Consider the following 24655-nt stretch of genomic DNA (forward strand, 5'->3'; position numbering starts at 1 on the left):
GCTGAGTTCACCCCGTGGTTCGGGCCCAGTGCTCATGGCTGGACATGGCAGGGAACACAGAAGGCTGTGGATACCTTGGCCTGACCCAACGCTCATTCAGAGACCCAGAACAATTGCAGGATCCACAGCAGAGGGGGACTAAGGATCACTGGCCGTGAGAGACCAGAACAACAGGGCTAACCTCGTAACATCCACACCAGTGAAGCTTTGAGCTCGCAGCCTAGGGAAATCGTGAGAAAACAAGTGAATCTATCATCAGACACCCTCCATTCAACTCTGGAAGCTGCCCAACAAAAACAAAGACGGCAAAATGTCTAAAGGACAATGAAAAAGCATACACAAAAAACCCCAAAACAACATGGCGTCTCCAGTTTCCAGCTATCCCAAAGAAAACAACCCAGAGAACTCAAATACAACGGAAATACAAGAAAATGACCTCAAATCCTTAGTAATGAGGATGATAATGGAGGAAACAAATAAAATTCGTAATCAAATGCAGGAAGACGCAGACAAACAGGTGAGAGACATAAAAGAAGCACATAGAGTGGAACTGGAAAAATTGCAGGAAAATGCAAACAACCAGATGAAAGAAATAACTAAAACGGTTCAAGCTCTGAAGACCTATAAAGAGGCAATGGAAGAAACTCAGGAATATACAAATCAGATGAAAGAAATCAAAAAATCAGTTCAAGTTCTGAAAATGAAAATGGATTCAATGATAAACACACAGACAGAAGAAAAACGAGAACGTGAGACCTCAGAGAAGAAGGCGAGCAACACAGAGGTGAGCTTTTCTAACAGAATCCAAGAGATGGAAGAACGAATCTCAGGGCTAGAAGATACAATCACAGATATTGAATCAACCATTAAAGAAAATGCCAAATCAGGAAAACTCCTGACACAAAACATCCAAGAAATTAAGGACACCATGAAAAGAAGAAATTTGAGGATAATAGGCATTGAAGAAAGAGAAGACATCAGACTCCAGGGCCCAGAAACTATTCTCAACAAAATCATAGAAGAAAATTTCCCCAATCTAAAGAAAGAGATGCCTATAAACATACAAGAGGCCTACAGAACACCAAATAGAATTGACCAGAAAAGAAAAACTGCCCGCCACATAATAATCAAAACACAAAACTTGCAGAACAAAAAAAAAAATATTAAAAGTTGCAAGGGAAAGGGGCCAAATAACATTTAATGGTAAACCTATCAAAATTACACCCGACTTCTCAGCAGAGACCATAAAAGCCAGAAGGGCCTGGAAAGAGATCCTGCAAACCCTAAGAGAACACAGATGCCAGGCCAGACTACTTTACCCAGCAAAATTATCAATAACCATTGATGGAGAAAACAAAATATTCCATGACAAAAACAAATTCAAACAGTACCTATCCACAAACCCAGCTTTACAGAAGGTACTAGAGGGAAAACTCCATCCCAAAGGGTCAAGCTACAACCAAAACTACCCAGGAAATAGATAACTATCCCATGGCAAAAACACAACTACACAAACGCTCGACTGGAAACAACATCAAAATTAAGACTCTTAACAGTCACTGGTCATTAATATCTCTCAACATCAATGGCCTCTATTCTCCAATAAAAAGACACAGACTAACTGAATGGGTACATAAACAAGATCCAACATTCTTCTGCATCCAAGAAACACATCTCACCCATAATGAAAGGCATTACCTCAGGGTAAAAGGTTGGAAAAAAATATTCCAAGCAAATGGGCACAAGAAGCAAGCAGGTGTAGCCATTTTAGTATCGAACAAAATAGACTTTCAACCAAAATTAATCAAAAGGGATGAGGAAGGACACTTCATACTCATCAAAGGTAAAGTCAACCAAGATGACATCACAATTCTGAACATCTATGCTCCCAATACAAGGGCACCCACATATGTAAAAGATCTCCTAAAAAAGCTTAAACCACACATCGATCCCCACACAATAATAGTGGGAGACTTCAACACCCCACTCTCACTGAAGGATAAGTCATTGAAACAGAAACTAAACCGAGAAATAACATCATTAACCAATGCCATGGGTCAAATGGATCTAAGAGATATCTATAGAACCTTTCACCCAAACAAGAAAGAATACACCTTCTTCTCTGCACCCCATGGAACCTTCTCCAAAATTGATCACATCGTAGGTCACAAGCAAGCCTCAATAGACACAGAGGATTGAAATAATACCTGTATCCTATCAGATCACAATGCTCTTAGGCTGCAATTCAACAACACAGAAATAACAAAAAGGCCTACACGTATGTGGAAACTAAACAACTCTCTGCTAAATGACACTGGGTCAGGAAGAAATAAAGAAAGAAATCAAGGAGTTTCTGAAATTCAATGAAAATGAAGAAAGAAACAAAATACCCAAATTTGTGGGATACATTGAAAGCAGGCTAAGAGGAAATTCATAGCACTAAGTGCCTTTAAAAAGAAATTGGAAACATCGCACATAAGCATCTTAACAACACAACTGGAAGCCCTAGAAAAAAAAGAAGTTAGAAACACCCAAGAGGAGTAGATGCCTGGAAATAATCAAACTCAGGGCTGAATTAACAAATTAGAAACTAAGAAAACAGTCCAAAGAATCAACAAAACCAAAGCTGGTCTTGAGAAAATCAACAAGATAGACAGACCATTAGCCAAACTAACTAAAAGGCAGAGAGACAGTATTGAAATCAACAAAATCAGAAATGAAAAGAGAGACATAACAACAGACACTGAAGAAATTCAAAGAATCATAAGATCCTACTTTGAAGGCATATACGCCACAAAATTTGAAAACCTAAGGGAAATGGACGATTTTCTTGAACAATTTCCACTTGCCAAAGTGAATGAAGAACAGATAAACAAGCTAAATAGTCCCATTTCCCCTACAGAAATAGAAGCAATCATCGATGGTCTCCCAACCAAAAAAAGCCCAGGGCCCGATGGTTTCAGTGCAGAATTCTACCAGACCATTAAGGGCGTGCTAATACCGATACTCTCCAAGCTACTCCAAAGATAGAAATGGATGGAAAATTACCAAATTCATTCTATGAGGCCATAGTCTCATTGATACCTAAACCTCACAAAGGACTCAACAAAGAAAGAGAATTTCAGACCAATTCTCTCTTATGAACATAGATGCAAAAATACTAAATAAAATACTTGCAAAACGAATACAGGAGCACATCAAAGATATCATTCATCATGACCAAGTAGGCTTCATTCCAGGCATGCAGGGATGGTTTAATATACGGAAATCCATCAATGTAATCCACCATATAAACAAGCTAAAAATAAAAAACCACATGATCATCTCCTTGGATGCAGAGAAAGCATTTGATAAAATTCAACACCCATTCATGTTTAAAGTTTTAGAGAGATCGGGGATACAAGGCACTTTCCTCAACATAATAAAGGCTATATACAGCAAGCCAATAGCCAAAATCAAAGTAAATGGTGAGATACTCAAGGAAATTCCTCTAAAATCGGGAACAAGGCAAGGCTGCCCACTCTCTCCATATCTCTTCAATATAGTACTCGAAGTTCTAGCCAGAGCAATAAAACAACAAAAGGAGATCAAGGGTATCCAAATGGGAAAGGAGGAAGTCAAATTATCCCTCTTTGCAGATGATATGATAGTGTACATAAGTGACCCTCAAAACTCCACCAGAGAACTCCTAAAGCTGATAAACACCTTCAGCAAATTGGCTGGATACCAAAATTAACTCAAAAAGTCTGTAGCCTTCCTATACACAAATGACAAGCTTGCAGAGGAAGAACTTAGGAAAAACCACACCCTTCACATTAGCCACAAGCAATATAAAATATCTAGGAGTTACCCTAACTAAGCAAGTGAAGGACTTGTATGAATAAAATTTCAAAACTCTGAAGAAAGAGATTGAAGATGACCTGAGAAGATGGCATGATCTTCCTTGCTCATGGATCGGGAGAATTAACATAGTAAAAATGGCCATCCTACCAAAAGCAATATACAGATTCAATGCAATCCCTATCAAAATACCTACACAATTTTTTAAAGACATTGAAAGTTCAATTCTGAACTTCATATGGAAAAACAAAAAACCCAGAATAGCTAAAACAATCTTGTACAATAAAAGGTGCTCCGGAGGAATCTCCATACCTGATCTCAAACTGTACTATAAAGCAATAGTAATTAAAACAGCATGGTACTGGCACAGCAACAGGCTGGTTGATCAGTGGAATTGAATCGAAGACCCAGATATGAATCCACACACATATGGTCACATGATTTTTGACAAAGAAGCAAATCCATTCAATGGAAAAAGGATAGCATCTTCAACAAATGGTGCTGGTCTAACTGGAGGTCTATGTGTAAAAAAATGAAACTGGACCCCATATTTGTCACCTTGCACAAAACTCAAATCCAAGTGGATTAAGACCTCAACATAAAACCAGAGACACTAAGCCACTTAGAAGAAAAAGTGGGAAAGAGCCTGGAACATATTGGCACAGGAGACAACTTCCTGAACACCAACGGCCCAGGCCTTAATGTCAACCATTAATAAATGGGAACTCATGAGGCTGAGAAGCTTCTGTAAGGCAGGAGACACTGTCAAGAGAACAAAGCGACAGCCTACAGACTGGGAAAAAATCTTCACCAACCCTACATCTGACAAAGGTCTAATATCCAAAATATATAAAGAACTCAAGAAATTAACACCACCAAATCAAATAACCCAATTGAGAAATGGGGCTTGGAACTAAACAGAGAATTCTCAACAGAGGAGTATCAAATGGCTGAGAAACACTTAAAGAAATGCTCAACCTCCTTAGTCATCAGGGAAATGCAAATCAAAACAACTCTGAGATTCCATCTTATACCCTCAGAATGGCTAAGATCAAAAATTCAAGCGACACCACATGCTGGCAAGGATTGTGGGGAGAGAGGAACACCTCCTTCATTGCTGGTGGGAATGCAACTAGTACAGCCACTTTGGAAATCTATCTGGTGCTATCTCAGAAAAATGGGAATAGGGCTTCCTCAAGACCCAGCTATTCCACTCCTTGGAATATACCCAGAAGATGCTCCAGCACACAACAAGAAAATTTGCTCAACCATGTTCATAGCAGCCTTATTCATAATAGCCAGAACATGGAAACCAGCCTAAGTGTCCCTCAGTAGAAGAGTGGATAAAGAAACTGTGGTACATATACACTATGGAATACTACTCAAGCTATTAAAAACAAGGAATTCCCGAAATTTGTGGATAAATGGATTGAGCTAGAAATGATCATAATGAGTGAGTTAACCCAGAAGCAGAAAGAATCAAATGGTATATACTCACTTATATCTGCATACTAGCCCAAGGGGCATGTCCCACAAAAGCCTTCACTTACCAGGAAACTGGGACAGAGGGGAAGGCATCCTATTGGGACTCTAAATGAGAGACGCATGGGAGAATAGCAAAATAAAAGGATCCAGAGGGTCCTAGAAATCTACAAGTAGAACAATATGATATGCAGATTTGGGCCCAGGGGTCCCGCTCAAACTAAGGCACCAGCCAAGGACAATACAGGAGGTAAACTTTAAACCCCTTCCCAGATCTAGCCAATGGTCAGAATATTCTCCACAGTTGAGTGGAGAGTGTGATACGACTTTCTCACGTACTCTGGTGCCTCACATTTGACCATGTACCCTGGAGGGGGAGACCTGGTGGCACTCAGAGGAAGGACAGCAAGTAGCCAAGAAGAGACTTGATACCCTATGAGAATATATAAGGGGATGTAATCCCCCTCAGTAACAGTCATAGGGGAGGGGAATAATGGGAAAATGGGGGGGGGGGGAATGGGAGGATACAAGGGATGGGATAAACATTGAGATGTAACAAGAATAAATTAATAAAAAAAAAAGAAAGATGGTATCAGAAATTGATAAGTACATATCAGGAAAGGTTCCTTGCTGCAATGGGCACAACTCTGTGTACAATTAAAAAGTACTGTAATAGAGGGATGCTATTTGAAGAGTGGACTTATACTCAGAAATGGTTAACCTGTCTCTCACCTTGCATAATAACTATATAACCTCATTTCCTATCAACTGGGTATGTGCTCATGTCCACAGGACATGCCTGGCTTGATATTTATTTTTGCCTTGCTGAAATTGTGCTTTGTAATGCAAAATATGGTTGTGGAGGGGGTGATTGACCCCCATGGGAAGGGGAATAGAGTAAGTAAAACTATTAGGAGTTTCCATAATAAAGGGCTTATGTAGGGTTGATGTTATATTTTGTTCATATGAAATAACCCCTGATGTCACTACCTAGGTGGGCAGGATTGTATTTGATTGTATGAATAAAGGAGACTGGAGCTATTTGGGGCCACTTGCTGGAAAGTAAACAAGTGATCAGTGTCTTCCCTTTGTGCCTATGCTCCTTCCCCACACAGGACCTGAACCCTAGAAGCATTGCTGATATAAATTTAAGGATAAAACTGAAGCCTGAAGAGATAACCCAGTGGGAAAATTGCTTACTGTACAAGCATTGAGGTTCTGAGTTTGAATTCTCAGCAGTCACATCAAAATTGAATGTTACAGCCTATGCCTGCAATCTCGGTGCTGGGAAACAGAAATAGGGAAATCCCTTGACTCATTATCAGACAACCTAGCCAATTAGTGGGTTCTGGACTCAGTCAGAGACTTTGCCTCAAAAACAATGTCAAAAATAATTGTGGAAGACATCTCATGTGACTTCTGCACACTCAATTTCACAAGCTTTTACATCTACATGCATACTTATGCACACACACATACACACATACACAACACACACAAATAAATAAATAAATAAATAAAATATTTTAAATGTGTTAGTAGTTCTGTAGAAACTTTTACTCTGAAAAATATGCTTTTATAAGAACTAAGTTATAGATGTATATAAATATATTAAATACAAACTGAATTAAAACTATTATTTTAAATATTCCCTCTCATTAGAATTTTCACATCTAGATGATTTCTGATCATGTTCATGTTGTTATTGTTCAAAATCTTGTTTTGTTGAAAATAGTCCCCCTTCTAAGAAATAGAAATATTTCCAATAAAAATAATAACCTGTGGCATATATAGGTACTTATTAACAATAACTTACTAATATTAATGGGCTGCAATTTCCTAATAACCATTTTCTGTTGTGCTATTTAAATAACTTTTGTTCTCTTAAGATCTGTTTCATTTACTCATACAACTGATAGCAAAACTTAAAGCATATGAGCCATCGCCATCTAGTTTATGTCAAGTTATTTGTGCCACTATATTTAAAATATAAGTAGTTTGATTGGATTGTACATATTCCTTGATTGTGCTTTAAAGTATTTTTGTTGTTGTTGTAGATGTCAAAGTCAGTTGGGCCCTTTCACCTGTTAGGCAAGTGTTCTACCACTAAGCTACAAAATTAAGGTTTATAGTTTTTATCAGAGATATCCTGAGCACTTTCAATTAATAAACCCACAAAATGAACTTCCATTTATGATGTTTTCTCTCTGATGGAAATTGTGCAACAACAAGATAAATTGGCAGCAATGTGTGAGCACTGCTCCCTGTGCTCCTGCAAACTTCCTGATGGGAGGTGACTTCCCTCACATTCCCTAAATTCCTCTGCACTATTTTTCCTATACAAATGGGTCTTAAATTTAATGTTAAAGACTCCTTAGTTCTTCTAAAAACTTCCTACTTTTAACTCATTTTCTCAGGCAACTAAATCAGAACCTTTGAAGATGGGCTCAGAAAGTATTGTTTTAAAAAATAAATGTTCCGCTAAACAGAGAATTCTCAACAGAGGAATATCAAATGGCTGAGAAATACTTAAAGAAATGCTCAACATCTTCAGTCATCAGGAAAATGCAAATCAAAATGACTCAGAGATTCCACCTTACACCCATCAGAATGGCTAAGATGAGAAATTCAAGTGACACCACATGCTGGTGAGGATGTGGAGAAAGAGGAACACTCCGTCACTGCTGGTGGGAATGCAAACTTGTACAACCACTTTGGAAATCTATCTGGCACTTTCTCAGAAAACTGGGAATAGGGCTTCCTCAAGACCCAGCTATTCCACTCCTTGGAATATACCCAGGAAATGCTCCACCACACAACAAGGACATATGCTCAACCATGTTCACAGCAGCCTTATTCCTAATAGCCAGAACCTAGAAACAGCCTATATGTCCCTCAGTTGAAGAATGAATAAAGAAACTGTGGTACATTTACACTATGGAATACTACCCATCTATGAAAAACAAGGAAATCCAGAAATTTGTGGACAACTGGATGATATTAGAAATGATCATACTGAGTGAGTTAATCCAGAAGCAGAAAGACTCACATGGTATGTACTCACTTATAATTGGGCAGTAGCCCAAAAGGCATGTCCCACGAAAGCCTTCACTTACCAGGGGATTGGGACAGAGTGGAGGACATCCTACTGGGACTCTAGGTAAGAGAAATATAGGAGATGGGGAAATAGAAGGACCCAGAGGGTCCTAGAAACCTACAAGAAGAGCATCGTGATGGGTGGATTGGGGCCCAGGGGGTCTGCTCTAACTATTGCACTAACCATGGACAATACAAGTAGTAAACATCAAATCCCTACTCTGATCTACCCAATGGACAGGACATTCTACACAGTTATGTGGAGAGTGGAGACTGACTCTGACATGAACTCTGATGCTCCATATTTGACGACCTCCCCTTGGTGGGGAGGCCTGATGGCACACAAAGAAAGAATAAGCAGGCTACCAATACGAGACTTGATAGCCTATGACCATATAGTGGGAAAGGAGATCCCCCTTGGTCTTAGACCTAGGGGAGGGGAATAGGATGAAAGCGGGAGGGAAGGAGGAACAGGAGGATACAAGTGATCGGATAACAATTGGGTTGCAGTCTGAATAAATTAGTTAAATAATAATAAAATAAAAAGTAAAATAGTTGAAAATTAAGAGAGATCAAAGATAATAATTATGGTAACATTTAAAGATGAATGTCAGAGATGAGGACATAGTTGGAGAACAATGTTCTTATTCCTGGGGGGAAAGTGGTAAAATGGTATTTTTAATATTAAATAAATTTATCTTGTATTAGTTCATGAACATATTTTTCTTTAACCAAAATTCTCTCCCACTCATTATACTCCTCCACTCACAACAAAGTCTTTCTCTATTCCAACTTCTCTGAATTTCATGGTGTTTGTGTGTGTGTGTGTGTGTGTGTGTGTGTGTGTGTGTGTGTGTGTCCGTCTGTCTGTCTGTGTAACCTATTGTATTCTTTGTGGTTGTCTGCATGAGCTTGAGTGAGGGGTTATTTACTTGAATGGGGGTAGTAAACCAGTACCTATACCTTTAAGGAATGTGTTATGCTCTCCCCCTGCAATTTTTAATTGTTTTTCTGGGATAAGAAACAACTGTTACCTGATGTTAGGCTAAAACCTGCTGCTAATGTATTCAATATGAGGATTCTGTGAGACTATATCCTGTCAAACAAAATACACTGTGTTTATTGATTATGATTTTTTGTATTACTGGAAGACTTGATTATAAATGGAGCTGTTGTATAAAGTTATATCCAGGGCATTCAGCACCATCACTTCCTGTCTTCATATTTTTATACCTAAGCCATTCACTTTGGAGAAACTTCCCAGTGCCAAGCTTCTGCACTGCAATCTTCAAAGCCCTCCGCCTCTCCCAGCAAACCATGTCCCCACTCCTCCTCTTTCTTTTCTGTTTTTAAAAGGATTGTTGTGAGTGTGTGTGTGTGTAAATAATTTCCATCAGCATTTTCTTCCTCCTTTCACTTTTCTGCCATTATTAGGAAATTATGAATCTTTCAAACCATGTACTACATGGAATAAAATCTGATCTGCTGCTGACTCAGCTTTCACGTGTGCACTGAAAATAGAGTCTTTGTCCATCCACACATTTATTCATGAGCTTTCTTATTCATGCAGCTACTTATTTATAAATGTAATGTTTGTAGTAAAAATAAAATATTTCTTTATTGTAGTTTTATTTGCCTGTATTAATAATAGTAATTCTGCTCACCTCTGCAGGGAGCTGGGTTCTGCACCAAACAAAGTGCCAGTCTACATCTTAACCACATCCTCCTCACAATACACTCTCAAATGTTGTGATTTTGGAGTATTTAGATAATGGGCTGAGCGATTTTACCCATGTTCTCCACACAACTGACGTAATTTCAGAGTTCGGAAGAGTACTTCAACAGAAAGGTGAAGAAATGACTAGATAAAATTACAAATGACAAACCTGAATTGGATTAAACTACGACCCAAGTATCTGAAGTGGTAATGTACTGGTTTCTCCTTCTCACACAGATAAATGCTATGGTATTTATGATATTGTATTATTTAAAAAGTTGACAACTGACATGAAATGATGTCAGGAAAGTATGTTTTCATCATGTGTAAAACTAAATTTGCTTTAATAAAAATCAAATGTTTGGGTCTTTATTCACAATATATAAAAGTGGAGATGAAATAAAGAGCCCCCAAGCAGGCTCTGACTAAACATGAATTCAAAATCCTGACTAATTTGAGTTAGTATAGCCATTGTAAGTTGCTGGACATCAAAATATAAGTAGATACAGCACATGTGGATAAGAATTTATGAAATTTAATTAAATTTACTGGACCAATTATTCAATGGGGATTTTAAGGGATTTAATATTATCATTAAAAAGAAAAGATAATTAATAAACAAAAAATATATTACTATGAACTATATTTATATTTTTCTGACTATGGTGATATGTATCCCTAACCCTAGCTCTTGGGAGATAGAAGCAGGAAAGATGAGTGGTTTCAGATCATCTGCAGGTACATATCAGGTTTAAGGCAAGCATGGACTACATGATGTCCTGTCTCAAACAAAATAAAGTGACAAACATATGTAAATACATTCTGTGTATATTGTATGTACATGTTCATGTATATCTGTAAATGTTCATGCAGTTGTGTGTGCATGTAATGTGTATTTGCATATGGAGGCTGAAAGTTGATATCATACGTATTCCATACCTTTCCACCTTATTTATTTTGAGACAGAGTCTCTACTGACCAGGAAGTTGCCTAGTCTGGTTGGTCAGCTAGTCTCTGGAATCCTCCTGTTTCCACTTCTCTGGCACTAGGATTGCAGACATTAAGCATCTATGCCTATGTTTTTACTTGGGTGTTGGGCATCCAAATGCAAGCTACCATTTATGTGCTCTGTTCTAGTTTGCTTTCCCTTGCTGTGATAAACACCATGGTCAAATGCAACTTGGGTAGGAGAGGGTTTACTTTGGCTTACGTTTCTACTATAAACTAAGGAACTCAGGGAAGGAACTCAAGCAGGAATCTGGAGGTAGGAACTGAAACAGTGACTGGGGAAAGTGCTGTTTCCTGGATTGCTCTTTCATAAACCCAAGACCATTTGCTCAGATGTGTCATCACACACAGGAGGCTGAGCTGCTCCTCCACAATCAACCAACCAACCAAACAAACAACCAATCAAAAAGTGCCCCATAGACTGGACCACAAGTCAATACGTTGGATGCATTTTCTCAACTAAGATTTCCTCATTCTAGATGATTTTAGTTTGTGTCAAGTTAACAAAAATCTAACCAGCACATGTGGCAAGGCCTTTTCATAACTAAGTTATCCCTCCATTCCCTAACATGCTCATTTTAAGCTGTGGCTTAGTACAAATTTAGATGTTAACTTAAACACAAAAGAAAGGGGAAATTTATAATCCTCAAATAATAACTGTACTTTTGAGAAACATTTTTGCAAATGACTTGATTGATGAACCTGAATTAATATACAACTAAAAGGATCTAGATTGAATACAAAAGAGGTGGCTAGCCATCATCGGTGTTAAAGCCAAGTCATATGATATTGGTTATTAAGCAAAGATTGCTTGTATATAGAGATTAACATTGACTGGACCATAAAAATTCAGAGAACGGTTCAGGTATGGACTAAGGAAAGAGAGAACATTTATTTTTATTTATTTTTTTAAATCAATACTATGAAATAATCAAAACAAAGTATATACATGTATATACACACACACACGCACACACACATGAAACCCAAAAACAATAACAAGAACAACAAAACATGGCATCCATATGGAGTCCATTTTGCTTTGCCCAACATCACCTGGGCGTAGAAACTGCCCTGGAGTGTGGTTAATATACAAAATGACACCCATCATATATCAATTGCAGATAGCTTTTTGGTTTGGGGTAGAACTTTGTGTCCATTTCCTCTTCACAGTGCTGAGATTTCATCTTGTTTCAACCTATTCAGGTCTTTTACATGCAGTCACAGTCTCTGTGAGTTCATATGTGTAACAGTCTTGTTGTATATGGAGACACTTTTCTTAAAGTCTTGAGCCATCTATGGCTCTTACAATCTTTTTGCTTTCTTTTCCACTTAGATCCCTGAGTCTTGAGGGGATATTTATTTATTTTTAATTTTAATTTTATTAATTTATTCAGATTACAACTAATTTGTTATCCCATCACTTGTATCCTCCCGTTCCTCCCTCCCTCCTGCTTTCGCCTTATTCCCCTCCCCTAGGTCATAGGCTATCAAATCTCATCCCGGTAGTCTCCTTATTCTTTCTCTGTGTGCCATCAGGCCTCCCCACCAAGGAGAGGTGGTCAAATATGGGGCACCAGAATTCACATCAGAGTCAGTCCCCACTCTCCACAAAACTGTGCAAAATGTCCTGTCCATTGGGTAGATCAGAGTAGGGGTTCAATGTTTACTACTTGTATTGTCCTTGGTTAGTGCAGTGGTTAGAGCAGACTCCGCCCCCCTGGCCCCTGATCTACCAGTCACAATGCTGACTGATTTTGTGTGTCAACTTGAAAGGAGCCTCAGTTGAGGAAATGCTTCCATGAGATCCAGTTATAAGGCTTTTTCTCAACTAGGGATCAATATGGAAGCCCAGCTCATTGTGGGTGGTGCCATCCCTGGGATAGTATCTTTGAGTTCTATAAGAAAGCAGGCTGATCAATTCATGTAAAGCAAGCCAGTAAGCAGCACCCCTCCATGGCCTCTGCATTAGCTTCTGCCTCTGGGATCATGCCCTGTTTAAGTTCCTGTCCTGACTTCCTTTGGTGATGAACAGTAATGTGGAATTGTAAGCTGAATAAACTGTTTCCTTCCCAACATCCTTTTTTGTCATGGAGTCTCATTGCAGAAACAGAAACCCTGAGTAAGACACTCTCTGTGTCTTATCAGACCACCACAGATTAAAATTGGCTATCAAAAACAACAGAAAGAATACAAACTCATGTAAACTGAACAACTCTCTACTGAATGAAAACTGTACCAAGACAAAAATTTTAAAAAGAAATTAAAGACTTCTAATATAATTTAATAAAAATGAATATAAACCCAAACTTGTGGGAAAAATAAACTAGTTCTAAGAGGCAAGTTGATAGCACTAAATGCCTACATAAAAAAATGAAAATTAAAGCCTGAAGAAATAGCATACTAAAAAGTTAATAATGCATTTGAAAGCCCTAGGGAAAAAAAAGAAGAAATCACCACAAGAAAGAGTAAATAGAAAGAAATAAACTCGGGATTATAATCAATTAAGTAGAAATAAAAACAATAAAAAAAATCAATGAGACAAAGAGTTGGTTCTTTGAGAAAATCAAAATGACCAATGAATTCTCGTACACATTAAATAAAATTTACAGAGACTGCCTAAATTAACAAAGTCAGAAATGAAAAGAGGGCCACAACTACGAACACCAATGAAATCCAGAGAATCATAGAGACATATTTTAAAAACTTGAACTCCAGCCAAGTGGAAAATCTAAGAAAAATGGGTATTTTTCTTCCATAGAGATACTACTTACCAAAATTAAATCAATATCAGATAAGTAATTTAAATGATCTATAATTCCTAGTGAAATAGAAACAGCCATTAAGAGTCTCCCAAATTAAAACAACAAAAAAAGCCCAGAAAAAGGTAGGTTTAGCTCACAATTCTATCAGATTTTCAAAGAAGAGTTAACACCAATATTCTTAAGTATTATTCCACAAAATAAATAAAAGAAAGAAAATTGCCAAATTCATACTATGAGACTAGAGACAGCCTGATTCTGATTCTAAAACCACCTAAAGCCTCAACAAAGAAAGAAAATCACAGACTAATTTTCCTAATTGAACATAAATGCAAAAAATTCTCAGTAAAATACTAGAAACCAAATCCAAGAACACATCAAAAAGATCATTCATGAAGATGAAGTAGGCTTCATCCCAGAGAGGCTGGTATGGTTTGATATATGAAAATCAGTAAACAACGATAGCACCAGATGATCATCTCAAATTTAGAAAATGCCTTTGAAAAAAATCTAACAGCTTTTCGTAACTTAAAAAAATGCTGTGGAGATTAGAGATATGAGAAACCTTAATATGAAAAAGTCAGTTTTTAGCAAGGCACTAGTCAACAGCAACTTAAATGGAGAGAAACTCAAAGCAATTCTATTAAACTCAGGAACAAGACAAGGTTTTCTACTCTCATCATATATATTCAATTAATAAGGCTAGCTAGAACATTAAAACACCTGAATAAGATCAAGCATATACAAAGTAGAAAGAAGGAAGTCTAAGTATAGTTATTTGTAGATGTTATGATAGTTTATATAAGTGACTCTAAAAATTCCACCAGGAAATTTCCACAACTAATAAATACTTTGAGCAAAGTAGCTGGATACAAATTTAACTCACAAGAATCAGTATATACAAATGACAAACAAGCAAGTAAAAGATTTGTGTGATTAAAAACTTTAAGTCTTTAAAGAAAGAGATAGAAAAAATATTGGAAGATGGAAAGATTATCTTTGCTCATGGATCTTTAGAATTAATGAAGTAAAAGTGCTCATTCTACCAAAATCAATCTATAGATTCTATGTAATCCCCATCAAATTTTCAACACAATTCTTTGCACACCTTGAAATAACAATTCTAAAATTCATACAGAAAAATAAAACTCAAGATATCTACAAAATCCTGAACAATAACAGAGCTGCCCGAAGTCTCACCATTCCCAATTTCAATTTGTACTACAAAACTATAGTAATAAAAAGAGCATGATGTTAGCATAAACTCAGACAGATTGATTGATGGAATAAAACTGAGATTCCAAACATAAATCCACACACCCACTATTTTTTTTATTTAGAATGCCAGAAATATGCACTGAAAAAAACACAGCATCTTCAACAAATGGCTCTACTCAATCTGGATGGCTACATGTGGCAGAATGTAAATAGACTCATATTTATCACCCTGCTCAAAATCCAACTCCAAATAGATCAAAAACCTCAACATAAAACCAGATACACTGAATCTGGTTGGAGAGAAAGAGGAGAATTCATTGGCACAGGAGAAGACTTTTTTAATAGCATTTTTTAATAGCATTAGCACAGGTACTAAAATCAACAATTCATAAATGGGACCTTATGAAACTGAAAAGCTTCTGTAAGGCAAAGCACACATCATTTATGTAAAATTAGCCTACAAAATGGGGGAAATGGCCTACCAACTCCATATCCAATAGAGAGCTAATATACACAATATATAAATAATTCAAAAATTGATATCAAAAACTAAAATATCCTAAATTTTAAAAAAAGATTATAAGAAAAGGATTATATATCTAAACAGAGAAGAAGTAGAAGATAGAACTAAACATGACTGTCAATATATATATATATATATATATATATATATATATATATATATATATATAAAATGTTCAAAACCCTTAGACATCAGTGAAATTCAAATCAAAACTACTTTGAATTTCTGTCTTTCACCTGTCATAATGGCTAAATTAAATACACAAGTGACAATTCATGCCAGCAAGGACATGGAGGAAAGGGAAACACTCCTCTATTGCTAGCTAGAGCACATACTTGTACAGCCCAGTTAATATGATGGTTTCTCACAAAGATGTGAATCAATATACCTCAAGATCCAGCTATACCATTTTTGGGCATATACTCAAAGGATGCTACATCCTACTACAAGGACACTTGATCAATCATATTCATTGCTGTTCTATTCATAATTGATAGAAGTTGGAACCAACCTAGATGTCCCTCAACAAAGAATGGATTAAAGAAAATGTGATATATTTACACAACAGAATATTACTCAGGTCTTTAAAAAAAAATCACCATGAAGCTAACAGAAAATTTGATGTAAATAGAAAAGAATCATGTGGATTGAGGTAACCCAGGCTCAGAGAGAGAAATATGGAATATATTTGCTCATATCTAAACATTTGCCATTAAATAAATAACAACAACTAAGCTAGACTAGTTAAACCCAGAGAGGTAGGCATAGATGAAGGTTTTGGGATGGGGGATGGAATTCTTTGGAAGGAAGAACTAGAATAGATTCTATGTGTGGATTGGAGGCCAGGGTTGAGGGGACAAGAATGGATCAGGTGAGAAAGGGTAGGGGCAGTGGTATTGAGGGAAGGAATGAGAAGAGAAACAGCTAGAATTGAAGGGCATTTGAAGGACAATATAGAAAGCTAATGCAATGGAAACTTGTTATAATATGTGAAGGTAATCCTAATGAAATCTCCAAATAATAAGGGAGACAGGACCCCAACTGGCCATCTCTCGTTACCAAACTCAGCTTCAAATATCAGTACTGGTTTCATCCAATTGATTTTTGTACAATGGGGTTCTGTGGAAATCCTCAAATAGCCCAGGTTTTTGCCAAGACAATAGATTGTGCTCCACAAAATGACAACAAGGACCCATTGCTCAACACAAGACCCACACAACTCATTGACCATAAAAATGTCAAGCTAGTGCTAACATAGAACCACCACACTCATGTTCTAGTGTTTGTGACAGACTCTGAAAGCAACCAAAAGAAAAATGTCAACAACAACCAAACTATAAAACCTTTGGTCTACAGTCTGTCCTGCCTGAAAAAAATACGCTAGGGCAATGGTGGCACAAACCTTGTGGGAGTAGCCACCAAAGGTCTAATTTGGCTTAAGGACCACTCTATGAGATGGAACCCACACCCAACACTGCTTGGAAACCTAAGAGGCAAAGACTAGGTAACCCAAATACTACTGGTCTAAAATGAAAAATTGTGAACACTACTTTTTTAATTAATTGGAGATTAAATAAAAGAATCATGTCCAAGTACAACAAAATAGAATGTAAGATAAAGAAAAGAAACAAAATGACATACGCAGACAAACACATTAACCAAAAAAAAAAAAAAAAAAAAAATTCTGTATGAAATTTGATCAGGAAAATATAATACAGAAAAGTATATTATACACAATACACATATGCACAAATAATTAGCACAATCTTGTATCTATACATAGACACAGACTAACATATACTAACATTGAACAGCAATACATTAACTATGTAACAGCACTCCATATGAAAAACAGCAAGCGTTCATTTTCCTGGGAGAGAAGCAACTTTGAAGGAGAAATAAAGTGTTTCCCATTTAGCCCCCGCCCATGAATCCTCATCATTTGTAGTTTTTAAAGGAGACACTGAAGCCATTTGCTTGTTCAATTGAAACAAAATGAAAATCCTTTGCCCGTAGATGAACAGATGCAAGCTGGGATAGGTCAAGACACATGTCCTGTCCCACGTCCGGTTATCAACATAAAATCCCAGTGCATCTTTTACCAACCACAGTTCTACAATATGCCAGGCTCTGGGAAAATCAGAACCTCAAAGAAAAGACTAAGTTAAAAATCAATACAATTGTGTTTGCCAAAGCAGGAGCAAAGAGGAGTTGAACTTAGCTTTCTGAGTAAAACACTAGCCCACAAAATGAAACTTTCTCCTACCCCAACAGTTCGTCCTTTAAATGAGCAGATAACCATATTCCAGCAGGACCTTTCTACCAGTCACTAACATAGTAAGAACAGCAGCGTTGGAGGAGTCCAAAATAATTTTCCATTAAACCATAGCAATTTATTATAATATCAAGTTTTAAAGGAATGAAATTGTTTCATCATTCCTTAAAAAGTGCAAGGTAACAACCTTCCTGAAAGAACTAGAGTTGCAACTCATAATGTGAGGTCTGACTGTCTTTGATCCACAAATCCTCTAATTTAGCAATTGATTGATGGTCGCACAATCTAATCAAAGGCCCTGTATAAAACAAGATGATGTTTCATTTTCCCTGGAGTTCCAGTTTAACTACAATCCTATAAAATATCCAAAAGAATTTTGCAGCACTAAAGCAAAGACTTAGCCCAGTAGCAGAAGGCCCTGCTGTTGTCTTTAGACATAAGGAATCAGATTGTCAGACATTTATCAAAGTGAAATGCATTCCAACCAATGTGAGAGACAAGCTGTATATTGATGCAGCAGTTTAGAAGCCACAGTAAAAATTGAAGGACAAAACTGCTTTGGAAAGAGTCCAGGTAGAAGTAATATTGATCACAGCTGTATGTAATCAATCCTGATCCAAAAGACATGTTTTTGCACTTGGTTTTAAGGTTATAAAAACCTTTCATGGAGCTCCATAATGATGAAATGTCTGATAGTTGTTTCATTTTTGCCTGGTTCTGATCTATTTACTTAACTATAATTTATTGAGGACCTTACATATGTATGACACAATCCAAGAAATCTACAGTTCCTAACTTAAGAACACTAACACTGACCTAAGAGTTACACTACTTACATATTACCTTCTACTGTGCTATTAAAATATTAATATGTACTAGGTCCTAGGAAAAATAAAAATAAATTTAACAAATAACCATTATCTTCAAGTCAAAGTTTTTAAAAATTTATTCTTGTTACATCTCAATGTTTATCCCATCCCTTGTATCCTCCCATTCTTCCCTCCCCCCCCCCCTTTTTCCCATTATTCCCCTCCCCTATGACTGTTCCTGAGGGGGATTACCTCTCCCTGTATATGCTCATAGGGTATCAAGTCTCTTCTTGGCTACCTGCTGTCCTTCCTCTGAGTGCCACCAGGTCTCCCCCTCCAGGGGACATGGTCAAATGTGAGTCACCAGAGTATGTGAGAAAGTCATATCCCACTCTCCACTCAACTGTGCAGAATGTTCTGACCATTGGCTAGATCTGGGTAGGGGCTTAAAGTTTACTGCCTGTATTGTCCTTGGCTGGTGCCTTAGTTTGAGCGGGACCCCTGGGCCCAAATCTGCCTATCATAATGTTCTACTTGTAGGTTTCTAGGACCCTCTGGATCCTTTTACTTTGCTATTCTCCCATGCTTCTCTCATTTAGAGTCCCAATAGGATGTCCTCCCCTCTGTCCCAGTTTCCTTGTAAGTGAAGGCTTTAGTCGGACATGCCCCTTGGGCTAGTATGCAGATATAAGTGAGTATATACCGTTTGATTCTTTCTGCTTCTGGGTTAACTCACTCATTATGATCATTTCTAGCTCAATCCATTTATCCACAAATTTCGGGAATAGATCAAAAATTCAAGTGACACCACATGCTGGCGAGGATGTGGGGAGAGAGGAACACTCCTTCATTGCTGGTGGGAATGCAAACTAGTACAGCCACTTTGGAAATCTATCTGGTGCTATCTCAGAAAAATGGGAATAGGTCTTCCTCAAGACCCAGCTATTCCACTCCTTGGAATATACCCAGAAGATGCTCCAGCACACAACAAGAAAATTTGCTCAACCATGTTCATAGCAGCCTTATTCATAATAGCCAGAACATGGAAACAGCCTAAGTGTCCATCAGTAGAAGAATGGATAAAGAAACTGTGGTACATATACATTATGGAATGCTACTCAAATTTTTACAGATAAAATAGAGATGCACAGTGCAAACTGTGTTAAGTTCAATAATTGAAGTCAGAACAAATTGTTTAAAGACCTCAAAAAGTAAGACAACTAAATCCAGGCGGGCATCCTAATAGTTCTCTTATGAGTTTCTTCGCTACTTTATATCTGAAGCAATAGTCCTTCACTTAAATCTAGCAACATGTGGCTACAGAGTAAACACTGCAAGGTGCCACATGTTGTGGAAGACACTGAGAATATCAGACTAAAAAAAAAAAAAAACTGGTAACATTGTGTGGAAGCAAATTAATGACAAGTGTATGTTCTAATGAAGGACAATTGTAGTACACAGAGGGAAACACCCACATCTCCATGAGCAACTACAAAAGAGCTGAAGACTACCACACACCCCTCTGTAAGACTGAAAGGAAACTGCAGGAGAACGCGTGCCTGGCAGTGCTCCGAAACTGTATGGTGGTAAGAGCCAAGAGCTGACACGGCTTGAGTGGGAAGTTAATGATTGAGAACAGAAAGAAGTGAAATAGCCTGGACAATTGGAGGAAGGTTTGCATGAAAGGTTAAGAATTTCAGAGTAAACAGTTAAATGAACAGTAGACATGAGAGAGTCTGGAAGGTTTTTTTATTCATTATTTGTTGTTCTTGTAAACTATTTTGTTTTAGCAGAATGGAAGATATGGCGGAGTCAAACATTTCTGCAAGTATGAGAACCTGATAAGCAATGTATTCAGTACTTTGGAGGGGAAAAAATGAGATTTTTTTTTAACAGATTCTCATTATGTGTCCCTGGATTGCCTAGAATTCACCCTGTAAACAAGACTTGTGTGGAGCAAACAGAGATCCACTTGCCTCTGCCTCCTAAGTACTGAAATGTAAAGTGTTCACTACCACATCCAGCAGAGACAAGAGTGTTACAGTCACAAGAATGGCAGCTAGGACGAAGCTGCAAGATGATGATGAACAGAGCTCAATGATAAAATCAAAAAGAGTTGGCAGGTGAGTGGCGTCATTTAAAGGAAATGGGGTTTACATGATAGATAAAAAGAAAAGGAAGTTACAAGAATTAAAACTAGAGTAGGGATAAGGAGCCGAAGATGAATTTCTAAGTTATATAGTTTCTCCTGTAACATAGATAGGTACATTCCTCTAATACAGAATAAAAGTTTTCTGATTCTCAGCAACTATATCCACATATTATCTATTTTTCTCTTCATAACCAAGTATCTTGAAATCAATCATCATATGTGTGTGTGTGTGTGTGTGTGTGATGTGTGTGTATGTGTGTGTTTGCCTGTATGTATGTTTGTGTAGCGCATGTGTGCCTAATACCTGTGGAGATCAGAAGGGGGCATTGTTGCTCTGAAACTGGTGTTATGGGTGGTTCGTTTTGAACTCAATCATGAGGAGGTCAGGAAGATAACCTGAACCCTCTGCAAGCACAACTAGTACTCTTAACCACTGAACCATCCAACAAGCCATAAATCTATCATAGTTTTTACTGAATCTTTGGAGTTTGGAATTATGTAGAATAGAAGTTTTATAATACATAAAGCTAAACTTTTGGAAATTAAAAAAAAAATTACTTAATTAGAAACCATAATGTGCTCAGAATTCAATATAGACTACATGATACTTGAGTCATTTGTCCACCATATTGAAAATGCTCCATCAAGAGCTTATAGTGTATCTCAGTGGTAGTGTGTGTTTAGCACGTATAAGGCTCTAAAGTCAGAGCCCTAATATCTCCAAATACAGACAAAAAATATCCCAGCAAGCTCATCAAACACATAGACATTTAATTGAAATTTATCATGTACTTGATATTTTTCAATTAGCTTAAATGTATAATTTAATGAGTCTTTTAGTATTAAAATGATAATCACTTATCAGTTCTGCCTTTTCACTATTTCACCCAAGCAACATTTCCTTGTTCTCACATCCATTTTTTCCATGTAGAATTAATGAGAACTTGGAGTCCTCTTCAGATATGACATAAAAAGAATCAAGTCTATGAGTACATGATTTGAACAAAAATTTAATGAAACACTTTTTGTCCAGTTGCCCAGAACGTTTATGAAGGAGCAATCAATCAACACTTGTTCCAAATGCAGATTTCTCAAGACTTCTTAGTTAGCCAGTTTGTATGAATGACTGATATCTCTCAGAGAAATTCAGGCCCGGTGGAGAATTTTTTTCAGGAACTGGGAATGCAGATGGAAAATTTTACATGTGTAGACTTACTTACCTTATCCCTGGAAAAGCTGAAAAGTTGTTTTCTCTCAGCAAAGAACTGCACTGCTATGACACTGGCTGAATGGCCCCATAGAACACCAACTGGTTTAGAGATTACATAGGGGTTCCAAAGGCAAACTTTATTGTTGATGCCAGCTGTTGCTATTCAGAATGTAAAAGAAAAGAAAATATTTTAAATTATCTTTTTGAAATGGGTTTGTCACAGATCTACCTATAAGTTGATAAATGCCTCCTAATGAACACTAATACACCCAGACTTAAAGGAAGAAAAGCCTTCCTGTTGCCCAAATTGATGTAAATTCAGTTGAATGGAGGGTATGGGTTGATGTCGAGGCAGGGGTATGTATAGGCTAGAAGGGGAAAGATAGCCACATTTAGGAATCTACTGACAGCCTGCCTGGGAGGCAACACACTCTTTCCTTTTAGCTCGTTCCCTATCTCTGGGACATAGGTAATTTAGACATCATGAAAGGTATGGGGGGGATGCAAAAAAAAACTAAGTATTCACAGGTCACAAGTAAATAAGTAGAAATATTGGAGAAAAACATTGTTATCACTGTTTAAATAATCAAGTATGCACAAGCCACCAAGCATCACAATTATTTCCATCCTGGTTACTGTGGGATCAGGGTTTTTTTGGGGTTTTTTTGTTGTTGTTGTTGTTTTGTTTTGTTTTTTGTTTGTTTCTTTGTTTCTTTGTTTTTTAATCATAGCTTCTTTGCATTCAGGGACCATTTCAGGACCAAGCTGTGAGTATGCAGGTGTATGTGATGGAATTTAACTCTCTGGTTGTTTCTTGGTCTTGAACTGGTTATGGAGCTGGGATTATTGTTTTCCAGCACTGCTGAAAGCACCAAACAGATCAGTATAGAAGACCAGAGTAACTAAGCAGCCAGTGAGTTAATTGGGTGATATTTGAGTCCATGCAAAATTAATTTACCATGCCTCCAACCTTCTCTGATATATCTGTAATATTCATGAAGTCATTGCATCCCACCAGGCCTATGTTAAGTATTTTGTATCAGACATTATTATTGGGAATTTTAAGTATCTATTTTCTTACTAACTAGCATTTTCCCCATGAATAGTAGGTACTGAATGTGGATTTGTATGACCCATACCGCAGGGCCTATGTGTTCTGTATAACTAACTACACTATTAATTTTCAGACCTACATGTCAGTTTTATAATGCTTGAACTTACATATCCATATATCAACTTACCAAATTTCAGAATATCTGGGAATTTAATTTAAAAGATTAATACCTAGAAAACATCTAATTTCCTGTATCTCTTGCATCAAAACAGCACTCCCTTAATAAATTAAATCCACAATAACCTGTGAATTTGAAAAAAATTAAAATAGTAGAAAACATATTCTGAAAAGTATCTATGATTTGCTGTCATACTGATGTGTGCAAGTGGGTATACATGTGTGCATATGTGTATTCATATGCTTGTGTGTGTGTGTGTGTTTGTGTGTGTGTGTGTGTATAATTAAAGTGACGGATTTGTTTGGCTGCAGTATTTGATGGTGTTAGAAAAATGGCAGAATAGCAGATGCTGTACAAACTGTCCCCTTTTCCTATATTATCTTCTACCCCTTCCAATTCTAATAAAAAAGACTCATTAAAGCATTGGGGTGCTTTCTCATATTTCACAAGAGAGTAATTCAAACGCATTGCACATCATATGCATCATTATCATACGTTCCCAGACAATAAAATGTGAGCTGCTCAAGTTGGTCTCCCTGGCAATAAAGCAACAAGATGCAGTACTTCCCTGCATATAAATATGCATCCTAGACAATTTATGAGGGCCTCATAGTTACCAAGATTTATTTTACATACCAATTAAATTGAGCCGAGAGTGGTAATCAAAAGCATGAATGCCCTGGGCAATGTGGAAAGATGTCATCTTAAGGAGTTTTTTTGACCTCTCTCTCCATGCCAGCACTACAGTGTTTGTTCTGCTGGTTGTACTGGAAATGAATGCATCTAAAGAGGCATTGTAAGTAACTGGGAGAAAAAAAAAAAGAATATGCTCTTCAATTGCTTTTTCATAAGGTATTAGCAAAATAAAAATATTTAAATATAATATATACACATAAGAGTAAAAATGAATCTCAGAGTGTGTCAACATATCTTAGCACTCAGAAAAGCTAGCTCCTTTCACCACAGACTTATAGCAAAAAAGTAAGGCATATTCTCCATTTCTGACCTTCCCTCCACCCTAGAAATACCATCAGGGTTTGTTTTTGTTTGTTTGTTTGTTTGTTTGTGAACACAAAGCAGGAATTGGCAATCATCACAAAAATCATGGAACACTCTGTAGACAGAAAGTGAACACATAATCAAAATTTTGTACACTTCCTCCCCAACCTAAAGCACGCAAACAAGAACATGCAAGCATCTGCTTGCTCTAGCTCATGATCAAAGGATAACTTATTTAAAATTTGACCAATCTAAAATGTTTAAGAGTAGGTGAGCCAGGACTTAGATTTAGTATGGTTCCCAGATGAAGTTAAGATTCAGGTCAAAAATGA

At 37.1% G+C, this 24655-nt stretch overlaps 1 protein-coding gene across 1 annotated transcript in view; it reads right to left on the reverse strand.

Moving 5' to 3' along the window:
* Positions 1-24655, reverse strand: part of Wdr49 (WD repeat domain 49) — a 170123-nt gene that overhangs the window by 99968 nt on the left and 45500 nt on the right. Inside the window, exons 5-6 of the mRNA XM_051157307.1 lie at positions 23961-24128; positions 22103-22251 (exon numbers count right to left, since the gene is read on the reverse strand). Coding sequence (XP_051013264.1) covers positions 22103-22251; positions 23961-24128 — 317 coding nt within the window. The remainder of the gene's footprint in view (positions 1-22102; positions 22252-23960; positions 24129-24655) is intronic.

The sequence above is a fragment of the Acomys russatus genome, chromosome 15, assembly GCF_903995435.1.
Source record: "Acomys russatus chromosome 15, mAcoRus1.1, whole genome shotgun sequence".
NCBI lineage: Eukaryota > Metazoa > Chordata > Mammalia > Rodentia > Muridae > Acomys > Acomys russatus.